Consider the following 20,359-nt stretch of genomic DNA (forward strand, 5'->3'; position numbering starts at 1 on the left):
AGAAAAGTATAATAAGTATATATATATTATATAGATGTTTTATAAAAACAAATACATGAATATTTAAATGTATAAACGTAAATATTTTCAAAATGTATACTGTATGTGATTGTATTATATATATATATATATTTACATAATATACTGTGAACAAAAACGTTTTGGTTGGATGCGATTAATCACAATTGATAGTTTGACAGCACTAAAAATGATATTCATAAACAATTACAACATTTATTAGAATTGAAATGTTTATATTTAAGAATTCAAATATGAAATATTTATAGTAGTAAGTAGTAAATTACGCGTATTTTTTTCTGCATATTTGTAACATGGATGAAATATGTAATTAAAGGAAAGCAGGTCTCTTGCTATGAAGCAAGTTCATATCCAGTTCATTCTTTCGTTTTATGACATAATTTATTCTACTTCGTGATATCACAACATACATTTTTTTCTGTAGAAAGTATTTTCATATCTAAGTCAGGGAATTTGATTTCTAAGTTTTCCATGTCTGTTCAGTGAATCTGTTCAGTGAGGTTGACTGTGTCAGTGATAAATGGTGGAATTCTAACAATGTGCCCCTGTTCATAAATAATGCAGGTTTCCTGTAACAGATTTGGGTCTCCATTTTGATGTAAGACTCTTAATAGGTTTTAATAATACTCTAGTGCTCCTGCTTTGTAATATAATGTCCTGCAGGACACAGTTCACTGGATTCACAGGTTCAAAATGAGTGAACTAGTTAACAAAGTATAACAAATAATTAAAAGCAATTATTTGACAGATTTTTGAATATGTCATCTGAAAGCTAAATAAAAAAGCTTTTCATTGATGTATGGTTTGTTAGGATAGATGGTATAATATTTGGCGGAAATCTGAAATGGGGTGCAAAAAAAAACTAAACACTGATAAAAATCCCCTTTAAAACTGTTCAAATGAAATTCTTAGCAATGCATATTACTAACGTGAAATTTAAATATGTGCCACAAACTATAATACTAACAACATTTGTAAAATGCATAATAATAATCAAAAATTTAAACAAAAATGTAAAAAACTTAAGATCACAGACCAGTTATAATTATTATTATCTACAACTACAAACAAAATAATAACGGTATAAAACGATGATATCAATTAACTGAAATATATAATAATAAAAATAATAGTAATAACAGCAACGATAATGTGGAAAATGAATATTAAGTCTTATAAATGTAAGTCTTATAAATTATTGGCATTGTTGTTATTGTGAAGAAAATAATAACATTTTAAAGATATAATCTTGTCAAACAACAACATTTTATAATACAGAGCCTTTCCACTGCAGAGCTGCACAAACAAAAAAGTCCTAATTTTCCTTTAATACGTCTTAATTATGCAGTAGTAATATATAAACGATTAGGGTTTAATTTTCACCGTATCTCATTACAGCATAAATAGGAATATATCTGTCTGTTTTGAAAAAGGATATAGCGCTGACGTTACGTAAGAACTTTTATTTTGAAGGACCGGAAGTCTATCAGCCATTTGGAAAGCAGGAGCCGATCAGTTCCACTCGGGCCTGTGATCGAGAGCGGAGCTCTTTCGTTATCAGCCGCGATGGGGAAGAAGACTCGCGCAGGCACCGGCAGGAGAACCATATTACAGCTCTCCCCGCCGGGACCGAACCGCGGCGCCACGGGAGCGACCAGAGAGGACGGGGTCGGCTCGGGATCCGAAGGTGGGCGAGAAAGACTTCGGTGGACGTGAAAACCGTCGGTAGAATCAGAAACAAAAAAAATATGGAGAGAGACGAACCATTTTAAGAGAAGCACGCGCTTCTATATCGAGCCGAACACGAGTTTATTTAGTTAACTTACCGGGCATTTGTGTTTTCTGCTTAATCAAAATACGAATTACGTTACGTTATTGCTATAAACCGTTTTAATAACCCTGTACGGTAAAAATGTGTGGTTCGGGAATCGCCGTCTGTCAGGTTTAGCGTTAGCCACCGGGATAGATTAACTGGTCAATGCGCGTGCTCATGTAGCTCGAGAAACTGGTTGTGACATAAACAAGGTGAAATGGTAAGCGGCTATATGTTTTGACATATTTGAGCGATTTTTTTTTTGCTGTTTAAGTCATTTAAAAGCCACAGTTTTGAGTTGGCACAGCTGCGCTGGGCTCCAGACAAAGCGTTAGCCAAACATGCTAACGCTAATTCACACCGCGACAAGAATAACTTTTGTTATAACGTTTTAAAAAAACGTGTAAACTTTTTTTTTTCCTGTGGTAGACGAACCTGAGGTTAACACAGATGGTCAGCGGGACGTTAATATAGTAATGAAGACCCCAGCTGTAAAGGCCACGCGTAAGTTATACCACATTATCACTACATGTACTGTATATACTGTGGATGTAAAATATATATTTTTTGTTATTTACTTATTTTTGTGAAAATCTGTATAAAGGTATTTTTGTTTTTATAAATGTATGTGTGTGTGTATAATATAATTAAGTAGTATTTTGGGGGCTCCTTAAGTAGAATGTCATCTAATTTGTATTCTAAATGTGCCTCAAGATTTTGGTGTGTAAGCTATTGTTACACTCAATGGCGTTTGTCTAATACTTTATATAAGATGTATTTAATATAAGTGCTGTTTTATGTAATCATCATACTAATGTAATTGTACTGCTATTACATGTCATTAAAGTTTTCCTTGTATTTTGTATTCTGTAGAGGGTTTATCTCTGCTTGGAGCATATGAAGACAGTGAAGAAGAAGATGCAGCTGAAAACGCCTCAACGAAGGCAAAGCATAACCAGTCCACAGACATCGACAGCACACTTGCCAATTTTATGGCGGTGAGTGAAGTCACGGGCTCCTTGAGACCTAGACGTATCGATTTGTACACGGTTTATACGCAGATCTGTCTGTGATTTTGACACTAGCTATCATATGTCTTTCCTGAAGGAAATTGATGCGATTACAACCCAACCAACCCAGACAAGTGAATCTGGGACAGAGCCAAGTGCACCAGCCCCGACTCCTCCTCGCCCTGAACCCAAAACAGACCAGCAGACCCATGATCAGAATGGACCCGCACAAGAATTTCAGTATAACACGCAGTACTCTCTCGCAGGAGGTCAGCTATTTTAGTGGACTGGTTCTGTTTTATGTACGGTGTAGTTTTTAAACTAAATGAAAGAATGTGTAAGTCGACGCTTGTTTTCTTGTGTTGTAGCTGGGTTAGAGATGGGCGATTGGCAGGAAGTGTGGGATGAAAACACCGGCTGTTATTATTATTGGAATACTCAGACCAATGAGGTGGCCTGGGAGCTCCCGCATTACCTAGCAAACCAGATGCAGAGTCTACATTACACGGCCAGGTGAGTTGTGAATATGAGATCAACAGAAGGGCTGATTTGCTTGCAATCAGTAGTCAGTTTTAAATAATCGGGAGTTGTCATTATGTAACATATTACAAAAGATATGTTATTTAACAGAAATAGATTTTACATGAATATTATTATGCAATATGTGATGTGATTTAGGAAAACTCAACTTGTGGTAAATGTTTATCTTTTTTAGATTTCTGATATTATATGAAAGCTAGGTTCAAGCCCTTTCCAAAACTGAATTTCTTGGTTCTGCTGAAAAGTTTGTAACCAGGCTGTTTTGGGTCACCATTGACTCCCATAATAAGAAGAAAAAAAATACTATGGGAGTCAATGGTGACCCAAAACAGCCTGGTTACAAACTTTCTTCAAAATGTCTTACTCTATTGTGTTGAACACAAAGAAATTCATACAGGTTCAAAGGGTTAGCAATTGATGACAGAATTAAATTTTTGGATGAACAATGAAAATACATGCATAAATGCATTTTACTTTTTTTTTATTATTTTCTCCAGTTCATCTGTGAATGGCAATGGAGTGGCACATCAAAGTGGTTATACTGAACAGCAGTCTGTTGCTGCTCCTGCATCTAAGAGAGAAACCAAAAAGAAGGCAAGTGTTTTTTTGATTTTTTTATTTTTTTTTACACTTCCCCTTAAATTGCATGAGATGGGGAAACTGCTTGAAATCAGCTTTGGTCATTAGTACAATTCTGCGTCCTCAATCCTCACAGGAAGTAATCGAGAGTGTTGTGGCTTTGACCAGCGAGGAAGAAGAGAGGCGAGGCGTGGCAGCTACTCTCCTTGCTCCTCTAATTCCAGAGGAGGTGAAGGAAGCGGAGGAGAAGTGGAGAAAGAAAGTGCTGTCCACGGAGGAGACCGTAGAAATGTCCCAGGAAGTAGAAGGTGAAGGCGCTCCATCTGTGGACTCCCCGGCTCTCAGAGATGCAGACAGCCAGAGTAACCAGCGCAGCAGGAACCACTCTGCAGAATCTTCCGACAGGGAAGAGGAGGCAGAAGAGGACACCATGGAACTAGAACTAGCACTAGAGAGGAAAAAAGTGGGTTGCTTTACTTCTGTAGTTATATTATGTTCATTAAGGCAATATTGTTGATGAATGTGTGTGTGTGAGAAATGCTGGTATTTAAAGTGTTTGTCATCCTGTAGGCTGAGCTTCGTGCCTTAGAGGAAGGAGATGGCAGCGCCGGTGGTTCAAGCCCTTGTTCCGAAGCAAGTCAGGATGGGCCTCGTAATTTGCTTTTGAAGAAGAACAAATGGAAGACGGCTTTCCTCCGTGCACCAAGTCCTGATTCGAGCAGCCGGGGTTCAGACAAGGCAGGATGGGCCACTCCAGAACACTCGGACAATGGTAAAGATTGGCAGTAATAATCAGTGTTTAGAAATGTAATTAATTGAGTGACTTAATGTAATCATGAATGAGTGACTTACTAAACATTTTGTGTTTCAAGCACATTCCAAACCAGCTGAGAAGCAAGGAGAGGAAGATGACAAAGAGAAGCCTGCATTAAAAATGCTTCAAAAGGAAGAAGAGGAGCTCAAGGTAATTAAAGTAAATGGTATCAATATTGACTTTTTTTTTTTTTTTTTTTAAATACATTTTTCCTTTTATTGCTTTTATACTGATATCATGCTCACAAAGGCTGCAATTATTTGAATTAAAATTAAATGTATCTTGACTTGTTTCTGTGATAGTCAAGTCACATTTGTTTCTATAGCATTTTATTGAATATGAATTTTCAAAGCAGCATTACAGCTAAAAAAAAAAAGCAGCCTTTGTGCAAACTTCATCAAATATATCCTTCAGAAATCAGTCAGTGCTCAAGAAGAAACATTTATCAGTGTTCAAAACTGCTTAATACTTTTGTAAACAGTAAACTTTTTTGTTAAATAGAAAGTTCAAAAGAGCAGTGTTTGAAATAGAAGTCTTTTGTAACATAACACATCTTTTTACTTTCACTTCTGATCATTTTAATGAATGCATCTTTGCCGAATAATAATAACATGCTGAAACGTTCTAAAATCAAAAAACTTGTTTTAGCTGTTTTTCTTATTTCAGTGCAAAAAATATCACAATTGCAGAAATCGAATGAGCAGCGAGGCATATTTCATATTTTTTTTTTAAACAATATTTAGAGGAAATGTGCTGCAAGTTACAGTTACTGGAAGTTTTATATGATAGACTTCATTAAGAGTTGTTGGTCTCACCTTTTAGTTTCAGATCGGAGAGCTTGCTAACACACTCACCAACAAAATGGAATTTTTGGGAATTGACAAGAAAGCCATCTCGAACTTTCAACTGCTGCTGCTGCAAACGGAGGTAAGAAAATATACACACACACACACGAATGTATATATTATACACATGCATGCACATTTCAAATGTTTTATTACATTTTTATAATAAAAATTGCTATTAATTGTTTGATAGCACTAGTATAAACGCATTTAAAATAAATATGATATAAACACACAAACCTGTTATATTTATTCTGGCAATATGTGAATTGAAATTTCCTTTTGACTGCTTTTCTTCCTCCAGACGCGGATCGCAGACTGGCGAGAGGGTGCCCTGAACGGAAACTATCTCCGGCGCAGGCTGCAGGAAGCTGCCGAGCACATAAAACATTACGAACTTAACGCCACTCCCAAAGGCTGGTCCTGCCACTGGGACAGGTACGCGCTCCTTACCTTTCACATCCTTATCACTCCCCCTCCCTAAAAGTCCCCTCCTCATGTGACGATTGACACTGCCTCCGCTGCTTTGACAAACGCGCGACTGATTTGCACTTGGTTGTATTACTGGGGAGTGTTTACGAGCATGGATAAAGACAGAAGGTAATCCTGATAAGGGAGCGTCTCTAAAGAGCCAGCCTGACCGCCAAAGATTTGGGCCCCATCTCCTCCCCTCAAAGTCAGTCTAAAGGGTTAGGAAGGTGGTTGCGCGTGCGAGAGATTTGAACTTTACAGGACTGCCCCCAAAATGATGGGAGAAATGAGTGACACAGAGTGACCACGTGGAAACAGCGTGTCACAAGCATCAGTAAAGGAAGACGATGCCTTGCCCTCGGAGCCTGAAGGTCAGACCAATCTATTTCATTGTTTTACTGGATTTCTTTTCCATGCACACTATTGATGAATAAAAATGTTCAATAAAAATGTTGTCTTTTACCCTCTGTTGAAGATGCCTGCCTTAAGGCATCTAGCGGAGGGGTTTTGTCACTGTCAGTGTGAGTATTGCCATGACAATTGAGACGAAGTGATTTGTAATAATGTCTGTAAGCTTTTCAGGATTGGAATTTTTTTTTTTTTTTTTTATTTTATTATTATTATTATTATTATTATATATATTTTTTTGCCATGTTTTTTTTCCTTAGAGAATAAGGTGGGTTCTTTATCAGTGCACCCCTTCCAATCTGGCTTCTCCTCTGGGCTCCCAGTGAAGCCCAGTTCAACAATCCCTCATTAGGGAACTAGAGCCCCACTTTCCTTTGACTCTCCAAGGGTCTCACGACCTTGAAATTAGTTGAGGGAAACAGTTGCTAAGACACTTCTGTGTGTTTGTTTCTCCACCTCTAGAGAGCACAGACGGTACTTCTATGTGAACGAGAGGACCAACGCTTCCCAGTGGGAGTTTCCAGTTGTGGAGGACAACGAAGAAGGCAAGCCGCCCCTGCCGCCCGCTTCTGGCCTTGGAGACACTAGTCAGCTATCTGCAGAAACCACTGGTGCTGTAACGGGTAAAGATTGTGGACTATGGCTGCTTTTAAATATTAAGAAAAATTAAAATTAATGCGTTCAGTGGCTTGAATACACGTTTTTCATGATTACTTTATAGGGGAGGTTGACTGCTTTTTTTTTCTAGACTCTAGTTCAGTTAAATTTGTTCGGTTTTTTATTTATTTATTTTTTATATACAAAGCATTTTCACATAATTTACATTTATTCTACACTGTTCTGTCCCTACTCTGATGAGTGCTCTCATATTTGATAGTTCGCAAAGAGCTTCATTGAGAGGTGATCGGAGTACCGCCATTTTGCCCAACATCTACAGCTGGTCTCAATAGAACTTTTAATGTTAAAATGTTAAACGATGGGAAAATTTTTTTTTCCCCTGTCAACTCATCCTCTTCTCTAAACCTTGGCATCATGGTCCCGTCCTCTTTGTTGCGTGTTCCCGACGGCAGGGTTTATGTAAATTTCAGGGTTTGTGACGTCACCAACCCATTGAAATGGCTTGTTGTAATCCCTACGAGCCTTTACTGTGTATGCATTTTACTACCATAATTTTATAAGACAATATCTCCGTTTGCATTGAACTTTCAGCGTCAGAATCTTGCAGATATTGTTTATACTCTAACAGCAACATTGCACACCAATGGAAGTTAAAAAAGTAAATTCACTATCAACCACCCCTTTAGTGAAGTGAAATACATTAATTTTCTTTTTACCTTTTTAGCAATATGGCAGTGTAACATATGGCCTAGCAACATTTTTATTAAAGTACTACTGAAGCTCCTCATGACCTGTACAGTTTCAGTGCTCGTTTTACTTGTAAAAAAAATCTGCAGCACTAATAATTTTTTTCTTTTTTTTCAATAGGAAGTACATTAGGAGATGTGCAGTCTTACTGGATGGTTCCCCAGCCTCCTCAGCCACCTTTGCCTCCACTTCCTCCAGAGGATCCACCCCCTCCACCTACAGAGCAACCTCCGCCACCCCCTCCACCACCCGAATCTCCTCCTCCGCCCCCTCCACCACCCCTTGAGGACGACGGAGAGATTGAGGAAGTGGAAATGGAGGATGAGGAGTCAGAGCCTCCCGCTCCTGGAACAGAAGAGTTCAAGGTCACTTTTTGGTCTTGAGTTAATATGTAGTTTTGTTTGCTTTAGTGCATAGTGACGTTATATGCTTTGACGTCTTTTCCTCAGGCGGCTGAGGCAGCTGCATCTTTGGGACTCGCAGCCAAAGCCCTGAAACGCAAGGCCCCAGGCTCAGTCTCGCTGCCCAAAACGGTCACCATCGGCAGCAGCGCCATTCTTTACACTCAACCCATTGTCACAGCCAGTGAGAATGAACTGCTCATACACGCATTATTATTTTAAAAGAACTTCTTCTCTTGTAGAAATGTTTCTCATGTTCTTCTTGTTCATTCAAAGCTCCACTTCTAGTTGGAAATGCTTACTGGGGGATGACAACTGCCGTTGCACCTCCTCTGCCTACAGAGAACATAGTTCCACCAATGCCAGCCCTGCCGCCCCAACCACCCCCTCCTGCCCCACAACCTCCCAGCACCCAGGAACCGATAAGCAAAGCACTCACAGACAAAACAAAGAAACAAAAGAAAGAGAAGGTGGGTGTTTTTGTCCGTTTTTTTTAAAATAGACACACAATATTCTGTAAATGTCATCAAAAAAACTAAATGTTTCTATGTTTTAAAGACAAAGAAGAGCAAGACAAAGATGCCTTCCCTGGTAAAGAAGTGGCAGAGCATTCAGAAAGAGCTAGACGAAGAAGAGAAGTCTAGCTCCAGTGACGAAGACCGAGAGCAGCTCAACAACAGACGCATTGAGGAATGGAAACAACAGCAGCTTGCATCGTAAGTTCGAAGAAGCTCTTACAAAGATTGTCAGCATACGTTTCAGAGAAATGCAGATTGTCATTTTCTCGTCTGTACTTGCAGAGGGAAGGCTGGGAAGAATGCTAACTTTGAAGCACTTCCTGACGACTGGAGGGAAAGACTGTTAAAGAAACGAAAGATGATGCAGAGTTCATAACACACTCAAAGACACTAAATGGAGAGACTCTGGCAGAGGTGGACTGAACTGTGCTGTTGTGTTGTGACCCACTTGCCAAGCTTCAGTGGATTTAGTTGGGCAAACTTGAATGAATGTTTCTTTTTTATATATATATAAGCGCACATTCAACTCTGTGCTGTTAAATTCAAATGAATCATCTTGTGTCTAAAGGTATACTTTGTTAGTGGTTGTTGTAAGATAATAAAACAGCCTCTAATGTCTGGAAGTTATTTTAAAGATGCAGTGAACCTGAAAAAAAAAAGGTTAAACGTGTACAGAAACTTTTGTTCTACTTTTTTATTAATCCAACCATGAAACCTGTGCACTGTTTCTGTAAATTAAAATGTAATGAATCAATATTAAAAGACTGTTTCATTTCTTTATTTTTTATTTTTTCAGAGCAGTTCTGTTTCTCGGAAAGAAAAAGTTTTGTACAACATCAAGGATGCAAACCATCAGCTGTACAATGTGTTCTGCACTGTCACGTCAGTGCCGCACCTGTGTGGCTAACAGTGTTTTAAAAGCTAAGCTTCAAAACCAGTTTCATTTATACATATAGAAAAGAACAGACCGCTGTTAGCTAAAGGTTTCAGCCATGCCTCCAAAATCATAGTTGAGACTGTTGACCACTCCACTTGCACTTTAAAGTATGCTTCATATGTGTACTATCTTTTTTTTTTCCCCGTTGATATTGTGATAGTCATGTGCCAACTTATTGTTTTTTTGTCTCACTAATATTAATGAACATTGTTCACTTTTTTTTTTCTTTTAAAATTAAAAATTGATATAAATGTTGCCGAACTGGGGCTGTTGAGTCATCAAACCTTTTTCTACATTGTAAATAATAATAAAAAACAATTTCCACAAATATTTTGTTCAAGCAAATCTTTTATTTATATATTTGTCCAATTATTTCGGTCCAATTATTTACTATCATGGAAGAAGCTATTAAAACAAAATAAATTGTGATGCATGTTCAGTTTAAGTGCTTAATTATAAGCGAATACTGAAATAAAATACGTTTAATTTAAAGAAAGGACACAAGAAAATTACTAATCTATATTAAATAAAAATTAGATAAATACCAGGTAAATAAGATATAAATGCTTTATATGAATGTTTCTAAAAGAAAAAGAAAGCCATAAGATTTTGTTCCATAAGCATTCACTTTTATTTATTATATATATATATATATATATATATATATATATATATATATATATATATATATATATATACATTTTACCATTTCTGTTAAAACATTAAAGCTAATTTCTTAAAAAAATTAAATAAAATAAAAGTTATTAACATAACGGAAATGTGTTGATTTCTTTTGCTTCAAGCAGGAAACGCGCGTCGTGCCCATGGCAACAGTGACACAAATGGCGTCGGGGGTGCCTCAACAATAACTGACAGGAGGACGTTTACATTAAAAAGTGTAGCTGTTTAGCGCTCTGTTTCATTTTATAACATTTACCACCATGTAGTTTTCCTCAGGGGTTTAAAGCAAGACGTGTCTGTATTAAGCAGCGGTGTTATTTGATACTTGTAAATTGTTTAGCTATTTGTCGTTGTTTACTGTGCCTTAATGAGCTGCGTGCTATCGCATCGCTCCGAGGCTCGGGAATGCAGGTTAGTGATCATGCCACAAAATTTACTGCTGCTTTGCACTCTACGGTTACAGTCTAATATTACCCAGTTGGCTAACATGCCGACTCACTGATACTCAATGCCTCTTAACCTTCTGCCCCTTTGCTTGTACTTAAACTCACTTTTTTGCTGTCATTTTGAACAAAAGAAATCAGATGATCCGTACGAGAGATTCATTTTGCTTCATCTCCAGCATTATGGATTCCTCCCAGGTACGGCATTCCAGCTTTTGGATGAGTTTTCAACAAGGCTTGAGTGGTTTCGTGGGGTTTCTATGTCCTCTGAGATGCTGTGGCATTTTTTTTTTACTTTTTGTTTCTGTATATAAATAGATAATACCCCTTCTGTGCATTTGGGTGTCCCCATTAAGAGAGAGTGGGAGGGCAATCAAGATTCTGCTGCTTCAGACATGATCAACTCACCGTCTGAGAGCAATGACTCGAACTACGAGGAAGAGGAGCAGGAGGAACCCAAGCCATGTCAAAGTAAATATGAAAAACTCTTGTTTCTGTGACATGGGAAGCCTTTTTCCATAAGAAAAAGCCATGCTTTGTTAAATTATAGAAATTGTAATTATGACATAAACGTTGAAATGATGACATTATGAAATATTAAGGAATTAAAATAACAACAAGACATAAACCTGATTGTTTAAATTTTTGTCTAATAATTAAGACCATGTAGTTTTTGATCAATTTCAATTTTATCTTTCATCTCATATTGTTTATTGCATAATTATAAAGCATGTCATAATTTCGATGTTGTTTTGTCTTAGAATTATAACTTAGTATGTATTTTGTACCCCTCATTATAATAAATATTTGTATTATTGTCATTATTTTGCTTAACGTTTTATCTAATAATTAGGACTAATTAGGATAATAAGTCTATCATAACTTATACTTCTAAATTATGACTTAGTATGTCATAGTTTTGACTTGTGTCTCCTAATTCTTTGACCTTTTTACATTTACATGTTACCATTAGCTTTTTGTGGTGGACATGCACTTCTATAATAAAGCATTTAATGATATGTCAATAAAAAAAATCACGATTTTCAAAATCATAATCATAACATAAAAATCATTAATACAGTACATTTTCAATAATTAATATGAATCACAAAAAACTGATAAACATAAAAAAATGACTTAATTGTCATAATTTGTGTCTAATTTAGTCTCATAATTTTATTTATGTATTTATGTTTTATAACATGATTATGGAGGTTTTTGTTTTCTTATGTCGGTGGAAGTGGACTTCCATAATAAAACATATTTAATATGTTGATTAAAATATTGTACAAGACCTATATTGTAGCTTACAAGACCTAAGTTGATCCCATGCAAAGACACTTTTACAATCTTGCAAAAAATTCATTTCAACCTAAGTAATGATAATTTAGCATTTTCTCTCAAGTTCTTGTGAGCTGTCACACAATACGCAACACTTGAGTCTAAGCAGCTAGTTCCCATTTGATATTCATGGCCTTTATAAAAGATTCAGACTCTAAGAACACATAATTGTTTTAGGGAGAATGTAATGAACTGTTTGTCTTGGTTTCATGGGTAAGTCTGATAATCACCGCTGGTAACGAATGCTCCTCACGTGTCTCTTAACTACAGCGTGTATGTTGGCTAATAAATCAGATGATCAGCAATGTCTGTGTTTCATTGCTTTGCCAGATTTTTTCAGCTTAGACAAAGTTCTTAGAACCCGTCAGCTTGTGTTTGATTTTGACGGCGAGCGGCCCATTCCACGCCTGAGGGAGCCTTTGGACCTCTTCACAATCCCATCTACCTCGTGTCCGTTCCAGGGCGTCCGCTGGCCCATCGAGTGCGAAGTGATCCGTGACAAGGTCCAACATATAGGTATCGGTGCTTTATTTAGAAAGTATAAATGTTTTATACAATTAACACGATGTTATTGTCAGATACCAAATCAGTAGGGATTTGAGTGGAGGTACTTTCTTTTTAATCTTTCTTTGTCAATTTATCCATACGATGATTTGAATAGATCAGTATATATATATATATATATATATATATATATATATATATATATAAATATATATAGTACTAAATATATATAAATAAAGTTTTTGAACAGTAAGATGCTTGTAAAGAGGTCTTTTCTGTTCACAAAATATGCATTTGATCAAAGTACAGCAAAAACCTTTTTAATATTGTTGTTTAAAATAATTAGTTTTATATTTGAATATATTTTAAAATGTGATTTATTCCTGTGACTTCAAAGCTGAAGTTTTAACATCATTACTCCAGCCTAAGTGTCAAATTATCCTTCAGAAATCATTCTAATATTCTGATTTATTGCTATTTATAATTTTATTTATTGCTATTTATAACCAGCTTCAGGTTTCTTTGATTAAATTCAGCTTTGAATTCACAAGAATAAATTATTTTAAAAATAGATTCAACCCTCATAACTGTGTGTGAAGGTCAACAAATCTGTAAACAGTCATGTGTTGAGACTTGATAACATATTTGACTTTTATGACAGTTTTTTTTACCATGTGAAATGTTTAAAAACATTTTTTTTAAAATGAGCGCATGACAGCATGTAGAGGTGATGTTTTTAGTCTCTTAAAAATAGCAGATGTTTGCTGTTTAATTCCATGACAGGGTGAACTAAAGTTTTAAAGTATTATATGGTGTGACTCACACAAAAGTTATATAATAAACAATTCATTTAATCAATTCTATAAAAAAATATATATAAATACATAAAATAAACACGCAAAATACATGTAAAAACTTTTTATTTTAAAGTAATAATATATTTTCACCCTTGTAAAACTACATTTTTTAACCTTGTGTTGTTGTACATCTTAATGTGTGCATAATACTATAACCCCTTTATTTTCTCTATATGTTAAATTGTTAATATGTCTTGAATTGTTAATCGTTGAATGTCTAAAAACCAGAATGGGACCCTTCAGAGCCGGAGCCATTCTATCAAGCAACAGGTGATGAACAGGCTCCCATGCCTGCTGGAGGGGTGAGAGGAAACACTGTCTACCGCATAGACCCAGGTAAAAAAATGATGTATGCCTTCATTTGTGTAAAAATCCATAGCTGCTTCCAAACTTTGGTTTTATATCCTCACCTGTCGTTTTCACCACACCATTTAGCCACAAAAACCTCGTACTTCACCTACTCTCGCGTGGGTGGGAGCAGAGGACCCATTAAAAGTGCCACTTCCTGTGCCAAACATCAGGAGGAGCCTACGCTAGCTTTCGAGTCCCGTTTTGAGAGCGGAAACCTACAAAAAGCAGTGCAAGTGTGAGTCACACAGCTTCATTAATATACCCACAAATGTTTTTGAGCTTTTTCTAACAGGATGTAAAGCGTGTATATCTTGATTTCATGTAATCGACTCTCTCCGATCCTGGCTTTCCAGTGGTCAGTATGACTATGAGCTGACTTTGCGCACTGACTTGTACACCACTAAGCACACTCAGTGGTTCTACTTCCGGGTGAGGAACATGAGGGTAGGTGTCACTTACCGCTTCACCATCGTCAACCTGATGAAGGCCAGCAGCCTGTACAGTGCTGGAATGAGGCCACTGCTCTACTCTGAGCACGCTGCCTGGCTGAAGGGCGAAGGATGGCAGAGGACAGGAGCAAATATTAGGTGACAAACAGTGAATTCTCAACATCAACACAAAGTCGTGAGAGGAATTTTATTTTTGAACCAAGTGTTTTAAGTGTCCATGATAAATAGGAATTAAACATCTTTTAAAAATAAAGTTGTAAATCCATTTCTACCACATACCAAATAAAAAATTTAAAATCTTAATTGTGACATAACAAGTCATATATGTCATAATTATAAAGTTGAAAAAGTCCGAATTATGACATACTAAATCATTATGTACAGTGGCCCAGTAGTACACAACACAATGAATTCGCATTTTGATAATTTTTTGGTGTTGTGGCTTGTTTCCGCTGTGTTGTGCTAATTATGAGATATAAATAATAAAAATAAAAGAACATAATATGTCCCTTCTATGTCCTATTTTTGACTTTTTGTATTATGATTTTGGCTTGGTATGCCATCATTTTTAGTTTTTGGCGCATAATTATGAGTTGGTATGTCACAGCTAACTCAAATTTTTTATCTCTATTATAACTTAGTATGTCAAAATGTCCTAATCTTATGTAATAATTATGATTTATCAAAGCGTGTTTATTTCCTTATATGATGAAAATGGGGTTCCATAGAAAACATGCTCAAAAGAGTTCAAAAAAACTTTTTTTTAAAGAAAAGTAAAAAAAAAAAAAAAAGATTTTTACTTTATGTTTTTACAAGTTGGTTGCACCACATGAAGGGCCTCCGTGCTCGAAACGTCACACACTCTGAAAGTTTTTTAAATACATTTTGATGTTATCAAAGCTTTGGTGTTGCCGACTTTAAAAGGTGGTTGTACTTATTTTTTAGTCAAGCAACCATTTGAGATCGATGTGTGTTCTTTAGCTTACTCTTTGTTAATGAGCAATAAAGCATCTTTTTAATAATAAAAGGTTGCAAATAAATACAATTACCAAAAAAAAAAGGACAAGGCTTTTTATTATATCAGGGAACTTGTGCGACTTGACATGTTTGGCTTTATGCCAACCCCTGAAAATATTATAAATTATTTTTGAATAAATTAACCGATCCAGACCGAAAAAAGTACCCAACTGTTGTTTTAATGTCTTATATAGGTACTACAGAAACAACACTGAACAGGATGGTAAAGCGCTGTACTCTCTCACCTGGACTCTGGAGTTTCCTTTCGACGGTGACACCTGCTACCTGGCCCACTGCTACCCTTACACATATTCAAACCTACAGCATTACCTGCGTGAGGTCATCTCAGACCCTGTCCGTGCAGCTTACTGTAAACTGCGGGTGCTCTGTCGTAGTCTGGCAGGAAATGCGGTGTACGTGTTGACAGTAACAGCTCCGTCCAACAGCTTAGCAGAACGCAAAGCCAAGCGGGCAGTTGTTGTGACAGCACGGGTGCATCCAGGAGAAACCAACGGCTCTTGGATGATGCAGGGCTTTCTTGAGTTCCTGCTGAGCGACTTGCCCGACGCACGTTTGTTGAGGGAAATCTTCATCTTTAAGGTGAGAGTGCAGGGCACAGGTGGAGAACAGGTTTTGGTAAAAAAAAAATTATGTTTACCCATGTCAAGTGTGTTACGAGATGTAAACAGTGTACCACAGTGTACTAACAGATATCCTGGCTGCAGGTTATACCGATGTTGAACCCTGACGGTGTGGTGGTGGGAAACTACCGGTGTTCACTCACAGGCCGCGATTTGAACCGAAACTACCGCAGTCTGCTGCGTGACTCTTTCCCATGCATTTGGCACACTCGCAACATGGTGAAACGGTGAGCAATACTTGTGTCATCGTGACAGTTTTTGTCATGTTAGGGACACAAACTTTATTCAGACGCCTACAACATTGTTACAACATGTCACAGTTTATTTGCTAGAACTAAGAGTTAAACTGCAGATCGAACTTTGATAGAAAGGTATGTAATGGATGACATTCAACCCAAAATTATATTATTACATTTTTGTACACAATCAGATAATACCAATTCACGTCAACCAATTACCAAGCAATGCTTAATTTTGTTCAGTCTGTGGTGTGAAAAGATGTCTGAATATGTATGAAGAATTTTGGGGTATAGTATGTCAAAGTTCACTTTATTTTACTATCTTTATTTATGACTAATGTCCTGCACCCAGTAGTAAAAACAAATGCAAAATTATATCTGGTGTCTGGATAATTTTTGGGTTAACTGTATAAGGCATGGTTACATTTGATAACATTTTGCAGGCAAAAATATGGCCCATTGTCTACTGACAGTAGTGTAGAAAAACATAAAGTACAGCTCACACAGAAGTCATCTTTAAATCGTACAGCATCGTTATGCTTCGCGTATTATCCTGATACCATCCCCTCTCCCTCTCTTACACCAAAAACAAAAAAAACAGCAAATGTGCACCCGGTTATTCCACAGGTTGCTTGCTGAAAGAGAGGTGGTGGCCTACTGTGACTTTCATGGTCATAGCAGAAAAAACAACGTGTTCATGTATGGATGCAGTGATCGGAAAGATGCCTCGCAGTGTCTTCAAGAACGCGTTTTCCCTCTCATGATGAGCAAGAACGCTACAGACAAGGTTAGCAGTGGTTGTCACAGTCATAATCTTAAGCAAAATATGAGTGTTTAAATTTTGACCGCGTGCTGTTGTCTTCTTATAGTTTTCTTTTAGGAGTTGCAAGTTCAAAATGCACAAGAGCAAAGAGGGCACCGGCCGCATCGTCATGTGGAGACTAGGCATTAGGAACAGTTACACAATGGAGTCAACCTTCGGAGGCTCCACACTTGGTACTTGCATGCTTAGTTATCAAAAGATTTTTGAAAAATGTATTGATAATGTATTATTCATACTCATATTTTAATTAGGTTTTAATTTTTGTATTTTAGTGCCTTTTGTAGTGCAATTTTGTCATTTTTATTACTTTTTTATTTTTTAGATATTAACTTATTTCAGTTCATTGCAGTTTTCTGTGTATAAGATGAGTCTTTTTATTTATAGGCAACAGGAGGGGAACACACTTCAGCACACGGGACCTGAAATCAATGGGCTATTGCTTTTGTGATACTCTGCTGGATTTTTGTGACCCCGACCCAGCCAAGGTGGCCCGTCTTTGAACTTTACTTCTTTTCTAATACAGTTATAACCATATTTGAAACAGCATTATTTATTGAAATACATTTCAACAGACCAAACACTGTCTGGAGGAGTTAGGGCTGTTACTGAGACAAGAGGTCAGACGAAAGCTGGGAAGAGAAGTGGACTCCTTAGAGGATCTGTCTGAGATTGACATTGAGTCTAGGTAAGAATACAGTCAAAAACAAACACATTCCATTCAAATATGTTTGTAAAAACATCCCGCGAAGACTTGATATTTACATGTCAGATTATTTCATGTTTATGTTCTGTGCAGCACAAGTGGATCAAACAGTACTGAATCAGATGGACTTCCTGTTCATCTTCTAAATGCCACAAACCAGGTGCAGTATGAAGAAAAACCCTCTCCATGACATCCTAAAGAAGATTTCTGTTCGTTTTTTTAATGTTCTGTGGTTTCTATAACCGTTTTTTTTGAAGGGCAAGAAAAAACACTTAAGAAGCCGCAAAGAAAGGAACCGACTCCGACAAGAACGAGTACAGAGCGCAGGACCCAAAATTATTCAAAGGAATGTCAAACATTTGGTAGGTTTTACTAAATATGCATTTTTATAGCTTGTTCCTTATAGAGCACGGTATTCAATTATTATTATATAAAAAATGTCTAGGTACAAGTATTTCTTAATAAAATAAATAAAAAATAAGGTGTAAGCAAAATGTTATTTAAAATATCATTAAAAGTATGTGTAAGGTTTAGAATCATATTCTGTATATATTTCTGAAGGATCCTGTGCCCTCAAATGAAGATGTGGTCAAAGTGAGAATCCAAGAGAAAACTGTGTGCTTTGTGAAGAACTCTAAGAAACAAAAGGTAATTCTTTATTTGGTTTGGTTCAAAATGACCAGCAAAAACACAAAAAGCTCTTATACACTATAAAAGACCAAAGAAATAACAGGTTTTATTTAAAAAGGTTTTATTTTCTATGCCGTGTAGATGCCATGTCCGGTAAGGGCGAATCAGACGGCGAGGTCTTGGATCCCTCATCCCACCACTCACATTGGTGTTGTAGAAAATGTTTCTGATCTATGGGGGAACAGACCAGAAAAGGTAACCGATCCGGATTGATATTTTATCAGGCGGTGATCATCAAGTCATGGCAGAATACAGAATACTTTCTTTTGCAAACCAAACGAACCCTGTTTATTCCAGATTGCGTCTGGCACCAGTTTGCACAATGGTTATTCATCTTACCGCCACTATGTCTCAGGTAGATGTACTTAATTATATAACCGTAAATCACGTGCTTGTATGTGCTATCTTTTCTATCAAGGGAAGTAAATGAAATCAGTTAAAACTATTGTGTCATATTTTTCAGTTGACACTGGGCATAAAACGTATCAGCACTCTACCTCATCAGCCCCCCAGGGCCAGTTACAACGACAGACCCTCCTAGTTATTGGAGGTCAGAAAAGATGTCCGTCAGTACCTGCCTCCAGAGAAAGGTCTCTGACTATACCAGTCCAGCCGTACACTATGCCCTTCTACCCTGATTACAGACCTCAGCCAGAAATGAAAGGTTGGTCTTCCGATTTCTTATGTGCACATTTTCAATAAAGTTGTGACCACATAGATAACATGCATCACTTTGCTGCGTCTCACTCTCACAGTAAGACCCCATATTACCAACATCATACAGAGGAGGTAAGTCGGCTACATCACATGACAGCATTACATTTCACAGTAGAAATGTGTACATGTGTATATACACACACACACACAATTATGATGATATTAAACAAACAAAATGTGTTTTTCCAGTCAACAAAAACTCAGGCAGGAAAGTCAGATGCAGGTGACCCATATTCCAGTCAAACATTTAATGCCACTAGACAACATGGGAACCCTGAGGATCAGTCATAAAACAGATGGACGAGGTAAACATTTGCCATTTATTTAAATAATGTACATAAAATTGTTGAGCATTATAAATGTGCACTGCACTATTTGAAATTCAATATCAGAAATTAAATATACAGTCTCCAAAATGTCAGCGGCAGTGTATTAGTTTATAATGATGCCTGCGACCTGATCATCTTCCCCTGTTAGCAGGTGCTGTGGCTGGCCTTCCATCACCAGATACGGAGAAGTCCAGAAGGGCCAGTACACAAGATGCTTCCTGCTTCCTCCCTGACCTACACAGGTTTATTTTTTGACACTTGTCATGTACAGTGCAGAATGCCATCATCTGTTCTCACTGCTGTCATTGCGTTCCTTCTCTTTTAGCAGCGGCCAGTTGTTTGGGAATCAGGCCGCGATCGGAAGTCTGAGGTTAGGGAGGCTGCCCAAAGGAAGCAAAACTCAGGTTTTCAGGAGAAATGTCGCTTCCACAGACAGCCTGAGCAGTGAGAAGTATGTCGCCGAAAGAACATCTACACATTTTCCTCGGTCGTAGCAAGAGAACTCAAACCGTTGTTCCATTTCCTGCACAAGGTGTCATCTGCGGTCGACTCAAGAGTCCATGCAAGTGAAGGACGAGTCCTCAAACATCCCACATGCTGCAGCCTTATGACAAGCCAGAAAAAAGCACATGAAGAAGATGCAGCCATGTGCCTGAATATATAGTTTATATAATTCACTATTTTCAATTAAGAGTTGTTTTTTTAAATACATTTAATAAAAGATACATAAACACTGGAAAACAAAGACTTTTTCATTTTGTTTTAGCTATATTCTGAAATAAATAGTACACTAAAATTATTTCTGTTGAAGATATGGCCTTATTGTTTTTTTTT

General features: G+C 37.1%; 2 protein-coding genes across 3 annotated transcripts; both read left to right on the plus strand.

Annotated features, from left to right (window-relative positions):
• Nucleotides 1-1,528: 1,528 nt before the first annotated feature.
• fnbp4 (formin binding protein 4) lies at nucleotides 1,529-10,070 on the plus strand. 2 transcript variants are annotated; one of them, XM_043227746.1, is made up of 17 exons: nucleotides 1,529-1,726; nucleotides 2,282-2,356; nucleotides 2,726-2,850; nucleotides 2,960-3,131; nucleotides 3,231-3,375; nucleotides 3,900-3,996; nucleotides 4,118-4,444; nucleotides 4,552-4,753; nucleotides 4,854-4,945; nucleotides 5,618-5,722; nucleotides 5,945-6,078; nucleotides 6,982-7,142; nucleotides 8,005-8,249; nucleotides 8,334-8,469; nucleotides 8,562-8,755; nucleotides 8,844-9,001; nucleotides 9,086-10,070. In XM_043227746.1, exons 1-17 carry the CDS (start codon nucleotides 1,606-1,608, stop codon nucleotides 9,177-9,179), a joined length of 2,583 nt encoding a protein of 860 aa, XP_043083681.1. In that variant the 5' UTR covers nucleotides 1,529-1,605; the 3' UTR covers nucleotides 9,180-10,070. The 2 variants fall into 2 exon arrangements, with proteins under 2 accessions (XP_043083681.1, XP_043083682.1); XM_043227747.1 differs by lacking the exon at nucleotides 1,529-1,726 and adding an exon at nucleotides 1,795-2,072.
• A 491-nt stretch (nucleotides 10,071-10,561) lies between these two features.
• On the plus strand, nucleotides 10,562-20,327 carry agbl2 (AGBL carboxypeptidase 2). Its single transcript, XM_043227217.1, is given in 25 exon segments — nucleotides 10,562-10,832; nucleotides 10,999-11,062; nucleotides 11,183-11,335; nucleotides 12,536-12,721; nucleotides 13,795-13,902; nucleotides 14,002-14,152; nucleotides 14,271-14,504; nucleotides 15,578-15,983; nucleotides 16,109-16,251; nucleotides 16,891-17,050; nucleotides 17,133-17,259; nucleotides 17,471-17,571; nucleotides 17,659-17,771; nucleotides 17,883-17,949; nucleotides 18,047-18,151; nucleotides 18,351-18,437; nucleotides 18,561-18,674; nucleotides 18,777-18,834; nucleotides 18,943-19,143; nucleotides 19,235-19,268; nucleotides 19,386-19,501; nucleotides 19,674-19,767; nucleotides 19,851-19,976; nucleotides 20,058-20,102; nucleotides 20,104-20,327. Coding segments are annotated over 25 exon segments (3,054 nt in total). The 5' UTR covers nucleotides 10,562-10,826; the 3' UTR covers nucleotides 20,159-20,327.
• The last annotated feature ends 32 nt before the right edge of the window (nucleotides 20,328-20,359 follow it).

Source organism: Puntigrus tetrazona, chromosome 25 (genome assembly GCF_018831695.1).
Source record: "Puntigrus tetrazona isolate hp1 chromosome 25, ASM1883169v1, whole genome shotgun sequence".
NCBI lineage: Eukaryota > Metazoa > Chordata > Actinopteri > Cypriniformes > Cyprinidae > Puntigrus > Puntigrus tetrazona.